This window comes from Aythya marila (assembly GCF_965140915.1).
Source record: "Aythya marila genome assembly, chromosome: 1".
In the NCBI taxonomy this organism is placed as follows: domain Eukaryota; kingdom Metazoa; phylum Chordata; class Aves; order Anseriformes; family Anatidae; genus Aythya; species Aythya marila.
Window position 1 is genome coordinate 31,561,251 of NC_139042.1, and position 24,244 is coordinate 31,585,494.

Genomic DNA, 24,244 nt, shown 5'->3' on the forward strand with positions numbered 1-24,244 from the left:
CTGCCCATTAAGATGAATTTAGACCATCTGAAAACCAAAAAAACGTAATTTGAATCTCATGGTAAGTCAAATATATACACATTTCAGTTTACCTGTCTAACATTTTTGTGCTGGCTCTTTCCAATTTCTCCAAGATCTGTGGAAGTTGCGTATCATCATCACAGGATCCTCCCCAACCAAGGACACGAGCAAGGTCATTTCCAGTACCAAGGGGTAACACTCCTAACTGACACTGAAACACAACACAGGAGCAAATCTACTATTGAAAACTAGAAACAAAAAGTGCAAACTCTTACAAATGTTTGTTATTTCAAGCAACTAATGTCAATCACATAGCTGACTTCTAAAGCTTGTAAATCAAAATGAGTAATCAAGGTAAAACTTACCCTGTTTACTTCCCAGAAATTTTTCATTTAACAGAACTGCTGAGTTTGGTCCGTATAAACACGAGAATGAGTCAGGTTAAGGAAGATTAAGCATACAAAAGTATAGTGAGTATAGTGAAGGAAATAAGTATACACACTTGCCTGTTTGTGCAAGCTGAGTTTATCAATTTCTGACAACACCCAACCCACGCTTCCATCTCCACCACATACAAGAATCCGGAAGTTGTCGAACTTCTGAAATAACCGCAAACTGGAGAGAAAATGTGGCCTGTTAGAATCAGCTATGTTTGTTACCGACAGACCAATTATACTAACGAACAACCATTAAATGAAAATAGGATACATGGCACCTTTATGGTGAGGCTTGTATTGTTCTGAGGTATGTGGATACAACCAACTACTGTAATAAACATATCTGCATCCCATCTATCACTGTATATTCCACTTTTACTGACTTTTCTGATAAATAACATGCAGAGTTTCACTTTTAAAAAATTCCCTTGATATTGTTTTCAGGATTTTATTATTATTATTCAAAGATTTTCTAAGCTTTGAAATGACAACTGCTCTGTGCTTCCTACTTAGGTCAGAAGCACAAGTCACCACCAGGAATTTTTCACAAGAAAAGGTTACGACACGACAACAGGATGTTCTCCACAATACAGGTAAGCTTTTGCCAACTTGTGACTAACAAAATGCAAGGACAGTCTGAGGCAATTATTACACACAAGGTGATGACAACAATGTAAAACAAATAATACCATGTTTCATATTAGATCCTTAAAGCAGTATCCTGCTCTCACTTCCTACAGCTCCTCATTCTATTCTACAATAAACAACACTCGTCACCAGTACAGAAAAGGAGGACAAGAAAGGCAGAACAAGCAGAAAGGTGAGACACAGAGGAAAGGGGAATGAGATATGAAGAAACAGCCAAGAGGGAAAAACAACAGGGGTTTAAACTTAAACTGAATAAGTAAATAATAATAAAGAATTTGAGAGTGTTAACTTTTAAAATAACAAAAATAAATATATTTTTAATGCATGTTATTTTCCAGAATATGCATAACCTCAGAACTGTTTCTAAAAAGCAACATATTAAGATCACAAATTTTTGAAATATTCAGATTTTTCTAAAGAAAATAACGTCACTTGTACACAATAGGTAGATACCTACTCAGAACAAAAGATGCAGATATTTGAGGAAAAAATATAGATTCCAGAATTTCTACTACCCCTGAGAAAAGGGAGAAAGCCCCCTACAAATACACTCTCTCAACTATGTTTATTAGGTCAACTAGAAAAAAGAAGACATCATTCTATCTGATAAATAACTGCTAAGGACCTCTCTTTGGAAACTGATTGAGGAAAATATTTCAAAGCAACCAATCTGACCTATAATAACTGTGCAAATCCAAAGCGAACGTCTTGAATCATACCAATTTCAGATAAAAGTATATGAAACAAGAGAGCTTTCAAACAGGCATATTTTTCAGATTCTCTCTCAAAAATTCTCTCATTACGACAAGACTTCCTTACTTTTATGTCATTATAATTACATGTACAAAATGTTAGCTGAAAGGGACTTAGATCAATCTCAAATTTAAATCATAATGGATTATAATGAAAAGAATATTACAACTTAGAGTTAATACATTTCTGTAACACAGTACTAACTATAAAAACCCACAGCTGTATTCCCCTATATTTGTATTATTTGCCCACTGCTTTAACTTAATTTTTTTCTTTTACTATGTCTTAATTTTTATAATGCAATCATAATTCTGCATCCATAAGATTACCAAAAATTGTGTTTCCAGTCGATGCTACTGATATTAATAGGCCACTTAACCATAAGGCTACTTATGAGTGGAATTAAGTTAGGCAACAGAAAAATGTACATGAATTTAATCTTCATGAATGTTCAAAGATGATTGGGTTGTGGACACCAATATGCAAATTTCACCTTTCTCTCTCCAACAATCTACTTTTAGATTTCGTAGAATGCCTAATGGTTTTAATTGTGGTCTTCACAGAATCACAGAATCATCTAGGTTGGAAGAGACCTCCAAGATCATCTAATCCAACCTCTGACCTAACACTAACAAGTCCTCCACTAAACCGTCTCACTAAGCTCTACATCTAAACGTCTTTTAAAGACCTCCAGGTCTTACTCCAAATACTGTGAGATGCTCATCTTCATGATCACTCTCATGTGTTGCCTAAATCATATTTTGAACATTGTTCTACAATGAAACAAGTTTAAATATATTCATGATCACCCATTGCAAATGAGTTTTCCTAAAACAAAAATGTTATCCTGCAATCCCTTCCACCACCAGAATTCGTACTAAGACTCTGTTAGCTATTACAAATTTTAAATAGGAAGATATTGGTGACAGAATTATAGCAATGAGGGGACAATACAATACTATACTTTGCACTATATTTCCTTGCAGAAAGGATTGCTCAAGATTTCCAAGGTCATTACCCTAAGTGAGGTCCTCCATTCATTAAATCGAACACCTGAGCTGGATTTAACGACTGTTTGAATCGACGAAGAAACTTTACTCCCTGATTGTCTCCACTCTTTGAGTTAACAAAAACTAAAAGAGGACTGGCACAGGATGGCGGGCATGTGGCTTTCCAGAAACCTGTGAACATAGTTAGAAAGAATGAAATAAATAAGGCTTTCTAATATGAACAACACAAAAAGAAATCATGGGAAAGAGGAAGAAAGGAATGAAAGACAAAAGGAGTACATCTTATCATGCATTACGTAAACACTAAACTGAAAAGTAGCCCTTTAAGGAAAACATAATTCCTCAAAATTTACCAGTTCATTTTTTCTCTCAAGTATTTTCAGTGCCTAGATTTAGTAAAATCCTGAAGACAATAGCTTTATTGGTTTTCTACAGTGAACAAGGTTAGCTTTTTAGAAGACTGCTCAAATCTCTTCTTCACAGATTATCACATAATTACATACAAATTTCAGTTGGAAATGTTTATTTTTTTTTTTAATCTGATTTTTCTTTAACCTTACTGGGTTGAACTTGATTATCCAAGTCTGAACTTTCTAAGAATAAGTTATCATACTCAGTTGCTCTTTACATGAGATTTTTTTTCCAGGCTGAAGTTATACTATTGAATATAATAGAATTATTGAACAACAGACCTTCAGTTGTGATCCAAAGCTCATTAACATCAATGAAGGTCTTAACTGATTATAGCAGGCTCTCTGTAAGGCCCTCAGTAAATAGCACTAATGGACACTGCTGTCAGTAACATTACCACTTCATGGAAGTAGTGCTTTCTCATTAAAACCTGACATCATAGGTATAGGTGTTGACATTTACCTCAGGCAATAATAAAATAACTATGCCATTTTTATTGCCTAGAACAAATAGTAAAGCTACATATAAAAATCGTTTTTAAAGGATGCTACTATAATTTCATATTACAATAATGCATTATTTAAAATAAGGTTTGTTTAATTTGTTCAAGTGTAAGGAAAAATAATTTCACATATGAAACCTTCTTAGCATGAATGATAGATAGCAGCATGATGCTCTGGTCTGAGACCCCAAAGAGCGAGTAAATAGAAAAGACTACATATATACAATATAAACAATGACTTTTATCAGCTTCATACAATAAAAGTCATTAAACTGTTTTAAAGTTGTTGGTCTACATTTGTCATCAACAGGAACTATAAAAAGAAAGCTGTTAGATTTTGTGATAGTCCATATTAATTCCACTCCCTGCCTTCAAATACAGTCTCCCACTGCTCATGTATCTCTACTGTGAGCCACAAAAGAGTATGTCTGAGTTGTAAAGATTTGCTGGGTTTCTTTATCAGTGTGTTGCAGGATTCTTACACTGCTTATACTTAAAAAAAAAAAAAAAAATAGAATAAAAATAAATAAATCAGAGAGACCATATAACCAATTCTGCTCTTTAGCCTGGTAAGACAGCTTTTGGATCTGAGCCATTCAGCTAGCTTACTTTAGCCAGCATTTAGCATAAAGCAAAGTTATCCAGAATTTGAGAGCTTGTTCTGCAAGTGATGCATGTCAGGTAGGCATCAGACCACTTTGTCTAAAGACTCTGATCATTCAGTTGAAAAGTTTCCAAGAGTCATAAATAAAAATGGGGAAAAAAATATCTAGTGGGGTAACTTTCAAAAGCATTTTTAAAATCTTGTTGGTTAAATTACCCTCTAAAAAGCTATATGAAAATTCTACTATTCTCTAAATTTGAAGACTGCATTCGATTTTAGGCTTCTTTAGTTATACAGATATGTCTAGACACTGCAAGTCCAGAGCTACCACTGAACACACTACAATACTACGTACCATCAGAGTCTATACTGTTTAGTGCTGTTGGAGGTATGATCGATACCTTACATTGGCCGAGTGGACATTTACGAGGATACAGATCTTTACAGGCAGTGTGAACCTAAAAAAGAAAGAAAAAATGATTTCCCTACGCTACAGTGGAATTTCTGGACGAAACTATAATTGATACAATATCTGTGTAATAATAACACATAAAACATTTAGGCGTAGATTGAAGAGTGGAACTGCACAAAAACATATGAGCATTCAACCACAGAGGCTGGTTACTTCTTCCACAGGATTTAAGTTTGGAGAACTTCATCTTTGGCTACCCCTATAGCAGGTGTGAACTGTCCTTTCAAGAGAATCACTTACCTCCATCCCCTAGCAAGTTAGGACCAAATTCCCAGCAGCCAGCATCTGTGCTGAGGGGAGAAAGCACCCTGTACATATGCAAGCTACAGCTCTACATTTGCCCAGTGCACATGGATATTCTGGAAGATCTATTGCAGGAAAGCTAGCATAGATATCAAGCTAGACAAACCAGCTAGAGGTATAGCTGGTGTCCCATAAATTGTGTGTTGTATTGGCCTCTTCCATAGTTACTACAAAACCAGACACATGCAGAGTGTGCTGCACTTCACCTACATTTCAAATCACCTGGATTTGAAATTAATCTCTGGAGATGTCAATAACTTTCCACTGCCTATACACAGATTTAGACAATTATATGCCGAAAGCCTCAACAATAAAAAGTCTGCTGGCTTTCCACTTCTATACTCTAGCATATATATGCTAACACATACTCTAGCATTCTTTTTAGATGAGCTAAAAAAAAAAATAAAGAATAAAATATATTTTGGGGAAAGAGCAACTGTACATTACAGAATTTCAATGAGCAACCTACAGACCATACTGAAGAAGAGAACTTCACGAGTCCTGCAGTAATATTTTTAAAGATGAATGCAAATTATCCCTTACAAAAGAGACATGAAAGTTAACATATGATTATCAAGCATATAGAACAGGCAGCAGAACCTTCAGTTATCAGTTAGGAGAAGGCAGAGAAACCACTTTGGATGTCAACACCTTTTAAAGAAAAGCTGCATCTGTGGGTGTATTAAAAATTAAACAAAGCAAGTACGACAGTCATGAGGAACGATGAACGTTAGAGGGACCTGAGTTTGCACAAGCTGCCCACTCCTTCTTAATCCAAAAGCAAGGTTATGAAATGAAAAAGAAAAAAAATGGCAAGGTATAAAGCTGGCAGAATTTTAGGCACTTGGATGTGGGTTCATTGCACCTACCATAGCTTTACACCAAAGGCACTTCCAATCTTGCAGGCGTAAAACACTGCCACAGGTCTTGTCGCAGACTGCACATTTGGCACTGACAGGCAAATTACCCTCTAACCACTGGTGAGGCATAGCTATCTGTGAAGAAGTAGTCACAAAAGTTAAATACTCAGAAATAGAAATTGCAGGCTTTTGTGTCTCAGTTACAGGTGGATTTTAGCTACTTCCCATAGCTCTTCCCTTTCATCAAAAAAGCAGGTGCAGCAAACCAGCACGAGTGACACCAATTCTTGCAAGGCAACTGCTGTCAAGGTAGCCTATGGTGCTGTTCACATGCTAGGCAGAAAATGTGACATCTGAAGAAGGGATAGACATCTCACTCAACTATTCATGACACTGTAGTAGTAACTAACCACAAAACAAACAGTTAAATCTAGAGACTCCCTAAAATAAATAAGTACCCATTCACTTAATGCTGAGCACTTAGCACAAACCAATCAAAATAACTAAAACTCAGAATGGGCAGGACAGCAGAGTATATCTGTGGCTTTATGTACCACCTCAGTCATCCACAACTGATATGTCTCATCTCTGTAAGCAGTCCCTAAACAAAGTACAAAGCTTTTCTCAGTGCACTCACCATTATAATTTATAGAGAATAGCTATCGATAAGGAGGACACAAAACAAATTGTCAAAAGAGACCAGTAATGGCATAAAATACCACCTTTGCATAAGAGCAATTAGAAATTCTCGAAGCAGTTCTCCAGCTTCAGAGTTTCTCTGCATGGGGTCTTTAAAATCTTGTACCACAGGGACAATTGAGAGTCCACAGATACTAAACTTTTAAGACAGAAATATACCTTTTTTGTTTTAAATACCGTGTTAATTTTTGAAAAGCATTCAGGAATACATACCATTAACTTCACTGGGTCTCATGACAACATTTCTATGCTTAGCCACTTTTTTTCCATTAAGAAGAAACAGCTGTTGGAAAGTACTGTAAATAACAGTAGTACTTACACCATCTTCATCTTCAATGATATCTTTTCCAATGGAGGCTAATGTAGTCCATTTGCAGTTATTTGTTGCTCTGACAGCACATCTTTTATGTGCTTTAAACTTACACACTGTAATACACACACAAACGTGAACTATGTTATTTGTAGTATTTCAGTGATACATATCTTAGAAAAATAAGTATATTCCATAAAACAGCCAAGCACATGTTACTTAGTGTTGCACACAAACTAACTAAAAGAAAATTCACTTTATAATCACTCCAGTTTATAATCACTAAACTGGATTTAGGGGTAACAGATCCTGTATGCAGCCTTTGCAGTTTTTCATACACCCTTTGAAAGAGTTCAACATTTGCAGACCTTCAGGGCTGCAACCTTACAGCTGAGTAATTAGCCAGGCTAAGAGCATCTGCTAGAAAAATGGCTAGAAAATTCAGGCGCTGAGAAATACCCTGTTTTGTTTGCTTAGCTGTAGCCCATCTTAACTGTGTCCTCAGATTCACATCAGTCCCCATATTTCAGGTGCAATGCAGTGTATAATATACCTCTAATATGACTTTCTGCTTTTGCATTTTCTATTCCTGGAGTGACACAACTCAGATATCTGGTTTAAATTTACAGGATGTAGCAGGAGAGTGTCTTAGAAATGAGTTTTGCTTCAGGAGCTCTGCTTCTTTGGTTAAAGTATCCTGATTCCTTTTACACACTGTACTATGCTGGTTTTCCCAGACGCTGAGAAAGTGAAGGATTAGGTGATGATCTATTTATTCAGGCAACTAGTGGTTACAGTACTTTCCAAGAGGTTACAGTAAGTGAGGAAGAGCCTGACTTCTTACAGGATTATTTATGAAAAATGCTCTAATGGTAATAATCAGCTCAGACGTCTAATACTGGCAGACAATCTAATAACTATTTGTATTTTGTTCAATTTAATTAGTATCACTATTTAATTATATCACTCTACACCAAGCAGACTGACGCACACAACTGTGGGTACTTCTCTTATTGGAAGTGCATGAGATCATTCTATTTGGAATGCATTATATAAATTATTTTGGGAAAGATCATTAAAGGTTTATGAGAACTAGCCAGCAGACCAGAAGTGGTAGCCTTTTTTTTCTAACAAATATTTGACAGGAAACTATCAAAAGGTTTGGCCCATCACTTGTCTACCATTAAAAACATTAAGCCATGGTACAAAAGGTCTTGTGAATCATAAATTTCTCATTTTAATTCCACTGATCCATTGCCAGATCAATTTAAAAAGTGAACAGAAACTATGGAAGCAACATTTGACAGCCATTATCTGTATTCTGGGAGATGTGTGACAGTATGCGTTTAGTTCAAAGAAAGAAAAGGAAACAGAAGAAGGAGTATTGCTGCTTTACAGCAACTCCCCTGGTCATTTTAAAAAGCAGTGTTCACTGACTTAAAGTGAGCAAATATCTCATTTTCCTCAACTAACAGGATAGGCTCACATTTTCAAAATAGCTCGGCATCATATTGTTGTGAGTTTGCCAATGCAAGCTGGTTCCACATGTCTAAACTCAGCTGTCAGAGAAGCGCAGAAACAGAAGCTACATTTTCAAATGTGTTGGGCCTTTAGCAGTTTTGCCACTTGAATGTTTTGGAGAAGAGATGCCATCAAATTCAGCCTTGAACTCACAAATGATATGCATTTGTCTTTGCTGTGCAGATCAAAATAGAACACATCAGGGATGAAGGGCGGTAGGAAAATCCAAATGACTAAGGCATGCAAAAATAACAGAATTTTAAAATCTTCTTGAGCTACCCTTCAAATAGGCCTCAGTGCCCTGTATTTACCTTCTGCCCTCTCAGCCACCAAAAGGATGTGAAGACCTGCAGCAAGTCACTTTATGGACAATATTCTGTCAAGAGACAGCTAAAGTTCACTTTGTGGGCACAATATAATTTAACAAATCTCAAAACAGACTTTCTGTAAGTCACCCCCTGCAGTCCCAGTATCATCTAACAACAGTTCAAATTATTTTGAGCATTGAACAAACATTACTAGAAACAACACTCTTAAGACATAAATTAAATTTTCCATCAAAACACACCGTGGAACAGAAAAGACTATAAGGGAAATTTTAAGTCAAACCTCAACCTTAGTTACCACTAGCCCCTATTGTTTTTTGTCTCAGATGATATTGGATTCCATTCACAAATTTGTCTTATATCTGAAATCTTTTGGAAATATGTGATGTTGCTAAGCCACTGCTTTGCCAATAAAATTTAAATTATGAGGAAAAAAAAAAAAAAAAAAAAAAAACCAACAACCAACAGCCAATCCAAATCTAGACTATTTGTAGAACATTATTTTAAATTTTAATTTCCTGTGTAAATGTTTCTAGCTGGAATATAAAGTTGATCTCTCCGAAAGCCAACCAACAGAATGCAACAGAATGACTTAATTAGCAAACAGTTGTCACAGTTACACCAACATCTGCTGTCAGAGAGTGATTGAATCTGCAGCTATTATTATCCATAATGAAGAAAAGTCAACATTGTTGAATGTCATCAAATAAGCTCTTGCATTCAAAACATAGATCTTTGCTATAAAATACTTCTGCCTCAAAGGCCTTTCATTCTATCCACCCATCAATACGACTACACTAAGGATAAGACATTGAGTGTCCCGCCAACCTTACCACTCTAACACCTATTTTTTGAGTACTGTCTTCTGTATTCTTCAAAGAACAAGACACCCAGGCTGTTCTTTACCAGCTTCAAAGGCCAAATCCAAAGTTTTGAAATTGATCTGACGACCCCTGAGTTTACATTGTCCAGACAGAAGGATTTGTCTTGGGGTATTCCAAGAAACCTGCTGTTTTGTTTCCAAGAATACTATCACACACAGGATCGACAAACCACAGTGAAAATGGAGTGACTTGAATGAAAACAACCTAACCACTCCAATTTGCAGTCTATGCCTATGTTTTATAGGATAAAATTCAGTAGTTTCTTGGTAGCTTTTAGTATTTTCATTCCAGTAACTAAGTTAATTTATACTTCTAAAAATACTAAAAATACTTGCTAAAAATACTTGCATTACAAAGATAAGGACTATAAAATCAAGTTAGTCATGCAACTTTAATTTAGTTTCCATATGCATGTGTGAAATCTTCAGTTACTTGATAATACTCTTTTTGAGAAGAGGACCCTCATTGCCTCATGAATGGATGGTTCTTGATAAGTATGCACCTGTGCCGTACTCTGATTCGTAGTAATATTCAACAGGTATTTGCCTCATTTACCAAAAGCTAGCAAAATACTGCTTTTTAGACACAAATATTCATTTCTTCCTGGTCTTTTTTTTTTTTCTTCTTTTTTAATTATTGTATTCAGCATGAAAATTTTTGAAAAAATGCATCTTTGTTTTCTCTGTACTGGGCAAATATGGGTTTGATTTAATACCCATTTTAACAAAGGGGTAAGTGAAGCATACAGAGATAAAGGACAATGTTGTCCACTAATTTGCGGTATCAAAAAGGCAACAAAGACCTGTTTTTTCAATACTATATATTTTGTATCGTCTCTTCAAAATGCAGCTTTAATTGATTTCTGCAGTTAAAAACACTCAACACTTCTATGATACAGGCCCAGATTATCAATCTAGTTGCCCAGAGAACAAACGAGTAACTATGGATTCGATCAAAAATATGAGTTAAGTGATTTTCCCAGGATTGCAAAGGGGTACAGTGTGATATAAAGTCACAGAATAGTTTTCTATTATAGTCTAAGTCTTTAACTACTAACATCTTTTCTCTTCCAGGTGGCTGCACTCACTATTCATTCTACAGTCTTTGAAAAAAATGTGGCAAAAATCCTGGAGACAATGACTTCCCAACCAGTATATGTGCAATGCCCTGAGCAACGGTTAAGAGGATGAGAGTTTTGTGCGCAAAAAAATGCAGTTGTAATGAAAAAAGATCAAGTGCACAAAGTGCATTTGCTGAGACAATTTAATCCTACTATTTCCTTATTGCTTGACTTTATGATCCTAAACTGTTCTTTCGACATTGTTTTGTCTGTGCAATTCATCACAGTAGAAAGCATCTCATTTAAACTGCAATTTCCATCTTATTAGGAATACTCAGTCATCAAGACTCAGTCATGATAACGAAAACACAACATAGAGAAATACATCTTTGAGAATAATCAAAAAGGCTGCATTCACTGTCAATGACTTGTATAGAAATGCAGTATTAATACAGAGAAATTGAGGCTAAAGAGCTTTGAAAGAGCTTCTGTAGATAGCGATCTGTAGATCTTTAGGATTCTCTGTCTAAATATTCAATACATCTCCATATTTCCTGACAACCTCTTAGACTGATTCCTGAGCATATAGCAAGCTAAATTCTGAATAAGAGAAATATCTGAGGAGCATAAAGAACAAAAGCCTTACTTTATTCAGCTTGCTTGTGACAATTTCCAAAGCAAGATAAAAATATACAATTTCGCTGTCCTACTAAAGATTGTGGATTAATGTAGGGGAGATCATTCCTTTAGAGTTAGCTAGAGGAAAATCTTCATTTATCAATACCACACACAAAACCCACTTAAAAGTATATTATCTTTTGAGAAGACACAGAAGAAGAAACCAGTGGGAGGAATAGCACTGTACAATTGCATACAATTAACTTTTTTAAAAGTCAACTCCTTTTTGAGCAGTAAAAAGAATGCAGCATGGTTTGATATATATTTATGCCTTCATTGTGACATTTCATATCAATTCTTTGACTTCTAAAGAGATGCAAGTTCACACTATAGTTGTTCCCCTAGCAAAGGCATTAACATGCCCCCTTTTCCAACACTAGCTTTCACAAAACTAACAGAAGTATCCTCAGGGTGCCTGCATTTAATTTGGTCAATCTTTGACAAAGGTTACTGGCAGAGGAGGGGTCCCCCAAAAAAGGCACCAGCTTAGTCCCAAAATAAATGAGGCTTGTCCTATCAGGCTAAAAAACCAATTCTGTAGTACTATTGGAGACCAGCAGGTCTAAGAGAATAAAATATTACAGGAGTAATCTTCTAAAATATCGTGAGCTGCAGAATATCAGCAAAGGGATTTATTTTTATTTTTGCCTACAGCTAGCAGTCCAGAATCAGACCACAAAGAGTACAAAGGCTCTAAGCTACTTTGAAGATAACTTGGTGTGCCAGTAACCCAAACCACTGAAAGGAGGAAGAGTTCCAATATCTCCTGAGAAGAAGCTTCTCATGCTTCTTAATACATGAGATAATAGAGAAGCTTGGGATCGACGACCACACAAATAATTGAATTTAGTATAGATATAAATGGATTCCCTGAGTAAAGCAGCACTGGAGGCTTCAGATGTCAGGCATGAATATTTAAACATTTTTTTTAAAGCTGCAGTGAGAAAAAGTAGAACAGAACACGTCTGGGGAATGTGAAGACTCCATACCTACACTACATCATCTCTTTAAACAGTATACATTGCTAACTCGGGATAAGTCAAAAAATAAATGGTAAAATGCATTAGAAGTGCAGATGACAGAAGCAAGTAAATACGAGCCCAGTCACATCAGAATTTCAAAGAAAGAACTTGTATTAAACCAATGTACACTTTTTGCATGAAGATATTAAGGATGATTACCATGTCTTTTTACAGAATGGGGGACAAAGTAAGAGTATTTCAGTACAAAAGTCAACCTGCAGCTGGTTTAGATTAGATGCATAATTGAAGTGCTTCTTTTATTTTAAAAAAAATAACGAGGGAAAAAAAATACATATAAACTAGTAGCTAAAGAGTAAGAGGAGGTAAACTTCTTTACAGGTAAATGAATATTATATCTACATTTAAACCAATCTAGATCATATATATTTATGAAACCGAGACAGAGGAAGCTAATCCAGTCTACCATTAATACTCATTTGTAAAAAAAAAATAAAATGGTGAAAGATCAATTGGCACAAGAAATGTGGATAAAAGTAGCATTAGTTTGTAATAAATTATGCAGGAAGTTGACAAAGTCCAAATCTGGAAATTAAAGAAAGTACCTTTACGTAAATTTAACACCAACTCCTTGGAAATAAAAACCGTACTTAGAAGCACTGCAACCATACATACCTAGAAGGAAAAGAGCTTTTCCTCTCCTTTACCTGACCAAATATAACTGTATTTGCACAAAGATGCAATACAAGTGCATTTTAGTTAAGCACACGGCACTTCCATCTGCGAGTATCAGGCATTGAAAATACCGTGTCCAAGTGATTTATACACAGTGGAAAACATACACCAGGGAAGTTGGATGTAAATAGGCTACCTTAATTTCTATGAAATGGGTTTGCCCTGTTCCTTAACTGTTAGGAACTGTTAGTTCCTTAACTGTTAGTACTGTTAGTTACTTTTAAGCAAGGGTAATGCAGGACGATCAGTTAAGGCCTCTTTTGCAGGACTTCTTGAATACACATTATCATACACAGACTTTCAGTATTATAACAGCATTGATAAGAGAAATGCATTTGCAGTCGGGTAACGTATCCAGAACTGAAATCTTGAATGGTGTCAGTAAGTAACTCTTATCTGGACAGTTAGCTATTTTGTAATTAAATATTTCCTACTTAAGCAATAAAGTGACACTTGTCTCTAAATTTCTTATACATCATAAGGTCACAATAACATTTTTCTTCTTTATTCTAACACAAGCAGGCTTGTCACTGCTTTTTTTACAGAACTCACACTAGAAAATATATAAACTTTGTCACATTTATCACAAATATTTATTTGCAAAAGATCATTTCTCTAGATTTTCTCTAGATCATTTCTCAGCTAAATGCTGAAGTTTTACCTATGTCTCCTTTTTGTTTCTGATGGATTTCATCTGTTTTACCATCCAAATGCAAAGGCATTTAAATCCTCATTCCCTCAATGAATGACAGAATCTTTAAAGCAAGAAAACTCTCCGCAGCATGGAACAAAGTGTTAATAATCTTTATATACTTGGGAGAGAAACTATCAGTATGACTTCTTTTTTTCTGAGGAATGCCGATTCTGCAAACACGTAAGACTATTTTGTTATGCATCTGCATTTTTCAAGTACATATCAAAGAAATCCTTGCAAGCCCTCCACTCAGGCAAGCACATTCCAAACTGGTAGCTGCCTCAGAATGAAACATTTTTACTGAACTGAGTTAGAAAAAGGCACCCAGAGCACGAAGAGGGTGAGCCATATCATTAGCACTCACTCTCTCCATGAGAAAGCCACTCACATGAACAGATTTCTCCCTTCAGGCTTTTTTCCTTACCCATTATTTTCAGAATCATTACTTGCCTAAAACTGTCAGTAATTTATACATGGCATTATAAACAGGGGGAAGAAAGTGTTTATTTTACCTTCACAAGACAGGCCATGGGAAGTGACTCCAGAGAGGCTCTCTCTACACACGTTACAGAAGGTAGGTCGGGCATGGGAGCAGGCGTACCAGTTATGCATCCCTGAGAAATGTTCCACATTAAACTGTGCGGTCTAGTAAAGGAGAAGTTAAGACAAATTTGCAAGTACAGAACACAGCTACGGTGACTGAAATTACCTATGGTTCCACATTACAGGGGACAGTGCAATGTTCACGAAAAGCATTTTCAAAAGGATACTCAGCCTGCTTTCCCTCCAAGCTACTAAACAAAAGTAACATAAAAAGCCTTCATTCTGCTCTTAACATGAAGCTTCATTCTGGTATCAAATACACTTTTCACACTAAAAAGGGTGGACTGCTCTAGTTCTGTGTCCTGTAGCTTGATCTGTTTGAGCTAGAACAGGTTGCACCAACAGGGTTATCAACTTACCTCATAGTGTTCCCTGGACTGTACGGACTTCAAAGAGCTTATCCAGTCCTCCATTTCTTTCCTGTTCTCAGCACACAATATTAGCCTCCTGAATGGAGTGATTATCTGGAAAAGATTTGCACTCTGATGATTCCAAATAGTAAAGCTCATGATAGAGTACAGTACTTAATGTAAACTGAGATGAAGCAAAAGGAAGAAACATCCTAGACCACAACTTATTCAATGCTTAAAAGTAACATTTTCTTTAATACCCTACCAACAATGAAAAAGTTTGCTTTTCCTTCTGCAGTTCCCAAGATTCAAATTGGGCTTCAATACAGTTTTTTACAATGTAAATTGATTATGCCTCCTTCATGGCTCTTTGTTGATGCACTAAGGCTTAAATACTCAAGCAAAAAGCACTGAAACAAGTAAAAGAAATGTCCTAGAAATTACTAATTTGCTAAGATTGCAGTCCTAGTTCATAACAGCATTATAGCAACTGCAAGATCCATTCAAATTACTACAGACAAAAACAAACAAACAAACAAACAAAAACCCTCAAAGTCTTAAAAACAATAACACAAGCTTTCACCATATTTCTCTAACTTATATATTGACATTACATTTACAGAGTATTACACATATATACATTAAACCCGAACTTTCTGTATAAGGTCTCGGTCTAGGAACACATACAAATCTTTATAGGAAGACATGGAAAACAAAAGCTTACAACAGCTGAAATCAAATCCTACAGTCCTACTAGAGCAGTTGAATGAATTCCTGAAGCAAGTTGATGCTGTGGAGTTCTCAGTGGTCTGGATTTAGATTCTAGAAATCTGAAAATGCTTTACCTAGGAGGTTCAGAGAGTAGAAGCTGTTTCCCCCTTTCCCTCACTAGTAGAAAAATAATTAAAATAACAGTAAAGCACCAGAAACTATCATCTAACTCCCACTGAAATTATTTTGAGCAATGCACTAAAATAGATGAAGCAGTTACTTTCACAGCAAAGGATTTAAAACAAAATAACTACAAGAAATTAAAGGGAAGTTATTTGTGTTATTTTCTTGGAGGAAGTCTGAAAAAAATAAAATAAAATCTCTACCACTCATATATAAATCCATTGCATTGCATGTACCACCCACACCTGCTTATTGCTTAAATAAAACAAAGAAAGGACCAAGAAAGGACCACCAAAAAACATCAGCTCTGAATATTTTTAAATGCTACAGGCTAGATATTAAAACATTTGCACAATATTAGCAAGCACTTATCTACATCTGCATTTACTTACCCAGTCTCTGCTGTAAATAGTCTCTAGCCTTGATTTGTCCTACCCGCTTCTTCATTAAACTGAGCTGCACTTTAACATATCTCAGAGGCAACGTAACTGAAGTGCAGCAAGCTGCAAGTCACATGGAGGAGAGGCAAAAACCCTTTGGGCTTGCCTTTTTTTTTTTTTTTTTTTTTGATATACGCACTTCACATGGAAGTGAATAGTTTCTCTGTTTTCTATTTCCCTCAATCATGCTTAAGCTTTTTAATAAGGTTTATTAGTAGCTATCCACGACTCTTCCTAAAGAACAGTTAATGCAAAGAGCAATGCTTCTCTCATTAGTTTGGAGCCAAACAGACGCTTTATTACTTCAAAATGTTTTTCTAGGCCAGGTCATCAAATGAAGCCCAGAAAAGCCATTAAATCATAATATAACCCTGGCTCCAACAACAATCAGCATTCTGCAGGAATTTCCAGGTTTCAGTAGACTCAGAAATCTTATTTGCACTAATACACCCAACCAGATTATTTCCTATTAGCTAGCATGACATTATAACATGGATTAAGTAAGGGCAAAGTGCACCCAAAATCCTGCACTTCACGTCTGTCCTTCCTCCCTGCTTATTACTGATTCTAACCTGTAACCAGGTGCTGTGAAATGCCACTATGCAACAACTGCTGCATTTACTGCTGAAGACTCTTGGAAATCTTGATCTTGATAAATGTAGCATTTATTTTCATTACTCATTTCTTTAATATTACCAACCACAGAAATCCCCTGAATTTTCTCTCGCTCTCCCCTCCCAAAATCAAGACCTTGGGTTGTTACTTATGCTGAATTATCTACTGCCAGCTGAGATGCCCTTTGGTAATCCAAGGCATCAGTACAGGGCTGGTAGATAAAATAAAGGACCATAGTACCTAGAGAAGTATCCATGAAGAAGGCAAGTGGGACACCCTGGGCATCCCTAAATATCCTACACACAAATGTAGGGGCAAACAAATCATGTCACCAAACATTGCTAGCTAATGCATACAAACATACCAGAAGTTCCTATATCCCAAGTTCTTATTAGTTATCTGTTGAGAGTATTTCAGCAGCCTAAGAGTTAAAATATATACTGATAATTGCACAAATGTAGGATTACTTATCAGTGCTATAAAAATAAAGTGGAATTTTGGAAGACACATGTCTGTAAATACATAGCATCTATATAACTTGATGATTAATCTACATATTCCCTTTAAATTATGTTTCTAACAACTTCAAGAAGGAATCTGACACATGAAAGAAGACAAAATGCATTACATGCAAAAATACTGACAATACCAAGGGGGAGGAGAGAGAGAGAAAGAATCTAAGCAGTCCATTTAGGTTTTCATCCATTTCAGACTCTACAAAATCATGCAGAAAATGTATTATTAGATATTTCGTGTAGCATAAGAACTCAGGGAACCAAGGAACTGATTATCAAACATCAAGAATAGATGCATCATATGCTGTAAAACAATACCCCAAACCTTCAGCTTAGGAAGTCCTTAAAGTCCAACAGCTACCGAATATTATAAAATTATGCAAGAGGAAGAATCACTATACATGTCCTATGTCCTAAACTCCTTTCATGAATATCTGCTACTGCTGCTATATAACTCCAATTCAGCATGCATTTATGAGCTTTACAATAACTCGGTACAGCTGTTCTTGGTTGTCCTAAACTGAGAATAATTTCCTTGATCATCTTATCTGCATTTACACAAAAGGTAGGCTTTCTGTGTGAGCCTCATGAAGTTCAACAAGGCCAAGTGCAAGGTGCCGCATCTGGGTCAGGACAATCCCAAGCCCCAATAAAGTCAGGGCAGAGAACGGATTGAGAGCAGCCCTGAGGACCTGCAGGCGTTGGTTGATGAGAAGCTCGCCATGAGCCGGCAATGTGCACTTGTAGCCCAAAAAGCCAACCGTATCCCGGACTGCACCAAAACAGCATGGCCAGAAGAGTGAGGGAGGTGATTGTCCCCCTCTGCTCTGCTCTTGTGAGACCCCACCTGGAGCGCTGTGTTCAGCTCTGGGGCCCCCAGCCCAAGAAGGACATGGACCTGTTAGAGCGAGTCCAGAGGAGGGTCATGAAGATGATCAGAGGACAAGGGGTAATGACCTTAAACTAAAAGAGGATAGATTTAGATTAAATACGAGGAAGAAATTCTTCACTCAGAGGGTAGTGAGGCACTGGCACAGGCTGCCCAGAGAAGCTGTGGCTGCCCCATCCCTGGAGGTGCTCAAGGCCAGGCTGGATGGGTCTTTGGGCAACCTGGGCTGGTTGGAAGTGTCACTGCCCATGGCAGGGGGGTGGAACTGTATGGTCTTTGAGGTCCCTTCCAACCCAAACCATTCTGTGATTCTTATTAAATGCTCACAGAATGTTATGATAAATTAACCTCAGTGATATGTTTAGAGTGCGTTTATTAAAGACAGTTAAACTTGCAAGCAGATATGATCAAAATTTAAAAGCTTTTAATTGTCCTTAGAACTAATTTCTAACCATGTAAATTGCATTTTGCTCGTTATCTCATCTCATTGCATATACCCATATTCAGATTCCTGTAGTCAGTATCTTTTCTTCTATGACACATTACTTTTTTTTTTTTCCTTTATTACTGCTCCCTGCCCCAAACATGATTATTTATATATCACTCTGAATATGCTAAACTCTCAATAGACAAGAAGAAATCATAAAATACAATGACAAAGAAGTATCACAGGAAACACTAGAAGACCACTGAGGTAACATAAGAATAAGAAAATTCTTAAATCTTAGGGGGAGTCAGGTGCTAATGGTTCACACTCTGACAAAGCAGCATACAAATCAAAAAGGATGAAGCAGCAGACAAAAGGCCTTAAAAATAAATAAATCAAGCAGATTTAATTTAGAAGATTAAGTTGCACTGAAAATTTTCACCCTTGCCAAGTAGCCAGGAAGAAGTCATTGCTGATTTTGGAAGAGTGTTACCAAAGCCAGATACTGCAGTATATTGGAAAGTAATGAAATTGAGGTAGTGGGAATAAAAAACACTTTTAACACAATAGGCATAGGGAAAGAGAGAGCATCTGCAGTCTCAAAAAAAAGTCAAAGGGAAACAATGCAAATCCTGAAACATTTGAGGGAATAAAAAATGTCCAAATAGCAAGAAAGGTGGCCCACTGTTGCGATAATGTTCCTGTCATGTTCGGAAGAATAATGGGCATTTTAGTGGGGGAATAAAGGAGAGAAGAAGACATTTTTTAGTCTGTCACAATACAAAGTCTTGCCATAAATTGGGATTTTCTCACATGTTGAAACTAAAATAATCTGGTTCTAAAAAATATAAACACTCGTATACATATACAGATGTACATCCAGAAATTATTTTGATGAAAATGACAGAGTTGTTTTGGGCCACTAATGCAATTTTTATTTCAAACAGCACCTATTAGGAAAAAGCTTAAAACCTTGAAGAGAAATAAAATTACCATTAATTTCACTGCAAATTTGAAAGCGCCTTTTGCTTTCATGGGGGCTGACTTTACCAACAACATTCTATATGCCTTCAGCCTAATGGGTTTATATTTATAACTTTTAAAATGAAATCATTAAGAACCAGAGTTCAGTTAGAGCACATTTTCTAAATGTCAACATTTTATCACATCAGCAATATTTCAGAAGATACAGGTCCTACAGTTTGGTGGGTAAAGTTCAGGGTTCCTTTATATGGAAGTCCTATGCACTACAAAGGGTGTTGATTTAGTCAGGTTACAGGCTGGCAATGTGATGAATTCATTCTCTTTACTGCAATACAGGAACAAAGATGCTGCCATAAACATCTCCCTTGCACATTCATGAGGTAAAATACTTAATCTGTCTTCCAAACAATCACTGTTCATCTTACCAGCAAGTCAAATAAAGGTAAATCAAAAATAAATTAATGCCAGGGTATTCCAACTAGAGCAGTCTTTTATAGACAACAGCACTTATTGATAGGTACTTCAACTAATATAAATATTATGCACTGTCTTGAATACTTATACATTATCAAAAAGAAAACAGCAGCATAAAATTGCAAGATCAATGCTGTCAACAATGCAGTAAAATGGTGGCTTCTTTGTGGGTGATCTGGGATACACCTTTTCTGCTTCCCTTCTCATTGTAACTATATCAAAACCAAATTCTTATGGTTTGCATGCACACATGAACGTCCCTAAAACCACAATTCACCATCAAAAACTGCATTAATTATTTGCAAAAAACCTGATATTTCACAGCAATATTGTAATTTGCTATCAAAAACAAAGCCAAAACATCATTTCAAAGAAAAATCCACACACCACATTTGCTAATCAAGAAAATAATGGTCTGCATTCAGCAGCAATAGAGCAGCTATTGTAAAGCACCCCACTTCCTGCAACATGATATTTGCATTAAAGTACCTTGTGCTGCTCTGAATTATTATCAGGCATTAGACTAATAGCACTTAGTATGGCAGATCTTGAATTGGCTTAGTAATGTAGAAACATCACTTAGAATCAGAAGCGGGTGGGGAAATGGTTTTCCTGTTCTTTGAACAGATATTTTTAAAATATCTTTCTGGAACAAATGAAGAGAGGGCAATATAACAAGAGAGCACACCCCACCTTTCCTGTTAGGGACAGCACCTAACATCTGGGGCATGTACTTAAGAGAATCAATGCTTTGTAACTTATCTGTCCTGTAAGAAGTTGGGGAGTGAGTTCTGGCAAATAATACTGTGGCAGGATAGCAGTCCTCCCTTGCTATCTGTTTGCCCCTTCATTTTCTTGTCCTCGTGGAAATGAGGACCCCACCACATTCACACGGACCTTGTAGGATGGATGAATGCATCTTCATCATAGACATGTGGGTAGGCTGTTTGGGTCACTGATGCATCTGAATCTACCTGAACTTGTCTGCAAAAATCACAAAGATTAACAGTTGGGCACCTTTCTATAGTACTTTTATTTCTTTGTGTTAAGAATACTAAATAAATTATACAGAGCTATCATTACTAAACGTGTAGCTGGTGCTTTACAGTGAATCGTCAGTTTTATTTTTCCAAGATGAGATGAGCCAGGCAAAAGTATAAATTACCACACAGAAGGAGCTGAGAACTTAAAAGCAAGGTGAGTAATAAATGGCTATTGTATTTGCCTGAGAACAATACAGAATTTATTATCAGACCAATTAGTTCTGTCTACTCCACTAAAATGTTGCTTCCCTCTTTTTGCTGGCATTCTCCCGTTTCACTGTTGCCAATCTCACAAGTAACAAAACAATGTGTGGTTTTGGCCCCCACAGTAAGAATTCTATGATTCTTAGGAGAGGGAAGGAAAAGTCCCACAATGTGTATTCCACACCAGCACACCAGGACAAGGGGGCTGAACTAAAAGGCAGGACCCAGGTACAAGATCTGCAATGATTTCACTTTACAGTCGAATCCAGGCCAGGTAACTTAGGTGGCTTTGTTTGACCACATCCCTAGCAAAAATGAAGGAGCATCTCCCAGAATACATCCAGGCATACGAAGGACAAGAAGATGACGCGGAGCCACCTTCAGCATGTATTCACCAACAGGAAATCATGCTTGACCAACCTGATAGCCTTCTATGATGAAATGACTGTCTAGGTGGTTGAAGGGAAAGAGGTGGATAACACTTGACTTCAGTAAGGCTTTCAGCACTATCCCATAAACTCTTCATATAAAAGTTGATGCAGTATGGGCTGGATGAGAGTACAAAAAGGTAGACTGAAAGTTGGCTGAACGGCTGTGCCCAGAGAGAGTTGTGGTCTATGTCACAAAGTTTAGTTGGAGGCCAGTAACTAGCAGTGCACCCCAGGGGTCAATACTGGGTCCAGTCCTGTTCACCATCTTCATTCATGATCTAGACCATGGGGCAGCATACCCTCAGCAAGTTTGCAGATGACACAAAACTGGGGGGAGTGGTGCATACACCAAAAGGTAGTGCTGCCATCCAGAAGGACCTCAAGAGGGCAGAGAAATGGGCTGACAGGAGCCTCATGGACAAGAAGTGCAATGTTCTGTACCTTGCAAGAAATAATCCCAGGCATCAGGAAATGCTGGGGGCAACTCTGTTGTAAAATTGCTTTGCAGAAAAGGACCAGGAGTCAACGACATGTCCTTGTAGCAAAAGTGTCCAGCAGTATCCTGGACTGTGTTAGGCAAAGTATTGCCATCAGGTCAAGAGAGGTGATCCTTTGCCATCTACTCAGCACTGGTGAGGCCACACCTGGACTACTGGGTCCAGTCCTGGGTACTCCAGTGCGAGAGACAAAAACATAATGGAGAGAGTCCAACAAAGGGCCACTGAGATCATCAAAGGGTTGGAGCACCTCTCCTATGAGGAGAGGCTGAGAGAGCTGGGAGTGCTCAGCCTGGAAAAGAGGAGGCTCAGGGGGATCTTATCAATGTCTGAATGAGGGTACAAAGAAGACAGAGCCAGGCTCTTTTCAGTGGTGCCCCGTGACAGGATAAAATCCAACAGGCAGAAACAAACACAAAAGGCTCCATCTTAACATCAGCAAACACTTTTTTTTTTTTTTTTTTTTTTTTTTTGCTCTGCAGGTGCCTGAGCACTGGTCCAGGTTGCTCAGAGAGGTGGAGGAGTCTCCCTTTGAAAATATTCAAAAGCCACTTGTACACAGTCCTGGACAGCCAGCTCTAGATGGCCCTGCTTGAGTAGCAGGGTTGGCCCAGGTGACTTCCAGAGGTCCCTTCTGACCTCAGCTCTGCTGTCATTCTGTGAAAACACAATCCAGGTAAAACAAGAAATCCAGCTACAACATGTCCTGTCGGGAACAATAAAACAGATGCACAAAGTAACCAGCAAAGAGGAGTTTGTCAGAAATCAACAGTTTCTCAGTTTTGACCTCATATATCCAACATCAACCGACTGCAAAATGAAAAATATCATTCCTTCAGAAGTATAAGCTTATAGCACGACAGTTACAAGAACCAGCATAGGACAGCGTCATCAATTTGGACTGAAAAAACAGAAATCTATCTTAAATCAGTACTTAAATAAAGACAACCAACCATTCTTGTCAATGTAAACTGGAAACTGCTATTTATAGTTCAAGGCCTGCAAGTTCTTTGAAGTTTTTACATAAAATGTTGTTAAGTAAGTCACTTTGCAGGGCTCTGCGCTTAGTGCCTGCCTCACGAGCTCATTACGTGTTCAGCAGATGGGCTGGCTTCAGTGCTTCAAGGGAAACATTTAGTTATATATTTAATGGCATTAGGTGTAAAGTTAGATAAAATAGAACAGCAGCTGACTGTTTTCTTCTTCTGTAACAAGAGATTCCTGTTTAAACATAATCCAGCTGCTTGAAGTTAAGGATCCTTGCTCACTAGAAGCAGGAAATTTATTCAAAGCTTACGCCAACAGCACTGTTTATAAAATTGTTTTGTATACAGGAACTGCACTGAGGGATACTTTTTAAGGTTTATCCAGGTATTTCAACTACTTTTGAAGCAAGAAGAGAAAAAAACAACAGAGAACAGCGAAGTTCAAAATTGCAAGAATGTAGTCTGGCAATCCTTTTTTGCTAATTCATGGAGCAGTGCATGTACTCCGAATATCCCAATGGTTTCATTGGTGCCATACTACGAGTTCAGACAAGGAAATAAAAGATTTATTTTATTCATTTACTTATACACAAGTCTACCTATTGTGTTTCATAAATCAAAGAAACTCTTCAAAAAGTAAAGGGGAAAAAAAAAGAAACTTGCATTTTCTGTAACTTACTTTTTAAAATTTTCTCATTAAGCTCAAAACTGTGGAAAACAAGCTCCAGGTAAACGTAACCAGAACCAAAATATACAATATAGCCCTGAATGTTCACATTTGAACGGTCCCATTTTTTTCCACTTCTGAAAATTGTTCAGCTTTCTTGTAATAGCTCAATCCCAAGTGATTTATCTACGGATTTTAGCCTCACAGCTGAAAGGCTTTATTGCTTTTTCATAATGAAACTTAAAGCTTCAGTGTCTCCAGACACTCTAGGGAAAGGGAGACAGTGCATCATTCAGAGATAAGGAGCTTAAAACTTG

At 37.0% G+C, this 24,244-nt stretch overlaps 1 protein-coding gene across 4 annotated transcripts in view; it reads right to left on the reverse strand.

Moving 5' to 3' along the window:
- Window positions 1-24,244, reverse strand: part of DGKH (diacylglycerol kinase eta) — a 173,731-nt gene that overhangs the window by 51,271 nt on the left and 98,216 nt on the right. For 3 of the 4 annotated variants that reach the window (XM_082754715.1, XM_082754714.1, XM_082754717.1), the window contains 8 exons: window positions 14,871-14,975; window positions 14,421-14,553; window positions 7,040-7,146; window positions 6,031-6,156; window positions 4,742-4,844; window positions 2,878-3,040; window positions 528-636; window positions 93-232 (listed from right to left, as the gene is read on the reverse strand). In XM_082754715.1, coding sequence (XP_082610841.1) covers window positions 93-232; window positions 528-636; window positions 2,878-3,040; window positions 4,742-4,844; window positions 6,031-6,156; window positions 7,040-7,146; window positions 14,421-14,553; window positions 14,871-14,975 — 986 coding nt within the window. The remainder of the gene's footprint in view (window positions 1-92; window positions 233-527; window positions 637-2,877; window positions 3,041-4,741; window positions 4,845-6,030; window positions 6,157-7,039; window positions 7,147-14,420; window positions 14,554-14,870; window positions 14,976-24,244) is intronic. The other variant, XM_082754716.1, reaches the window with a different exon arrangement.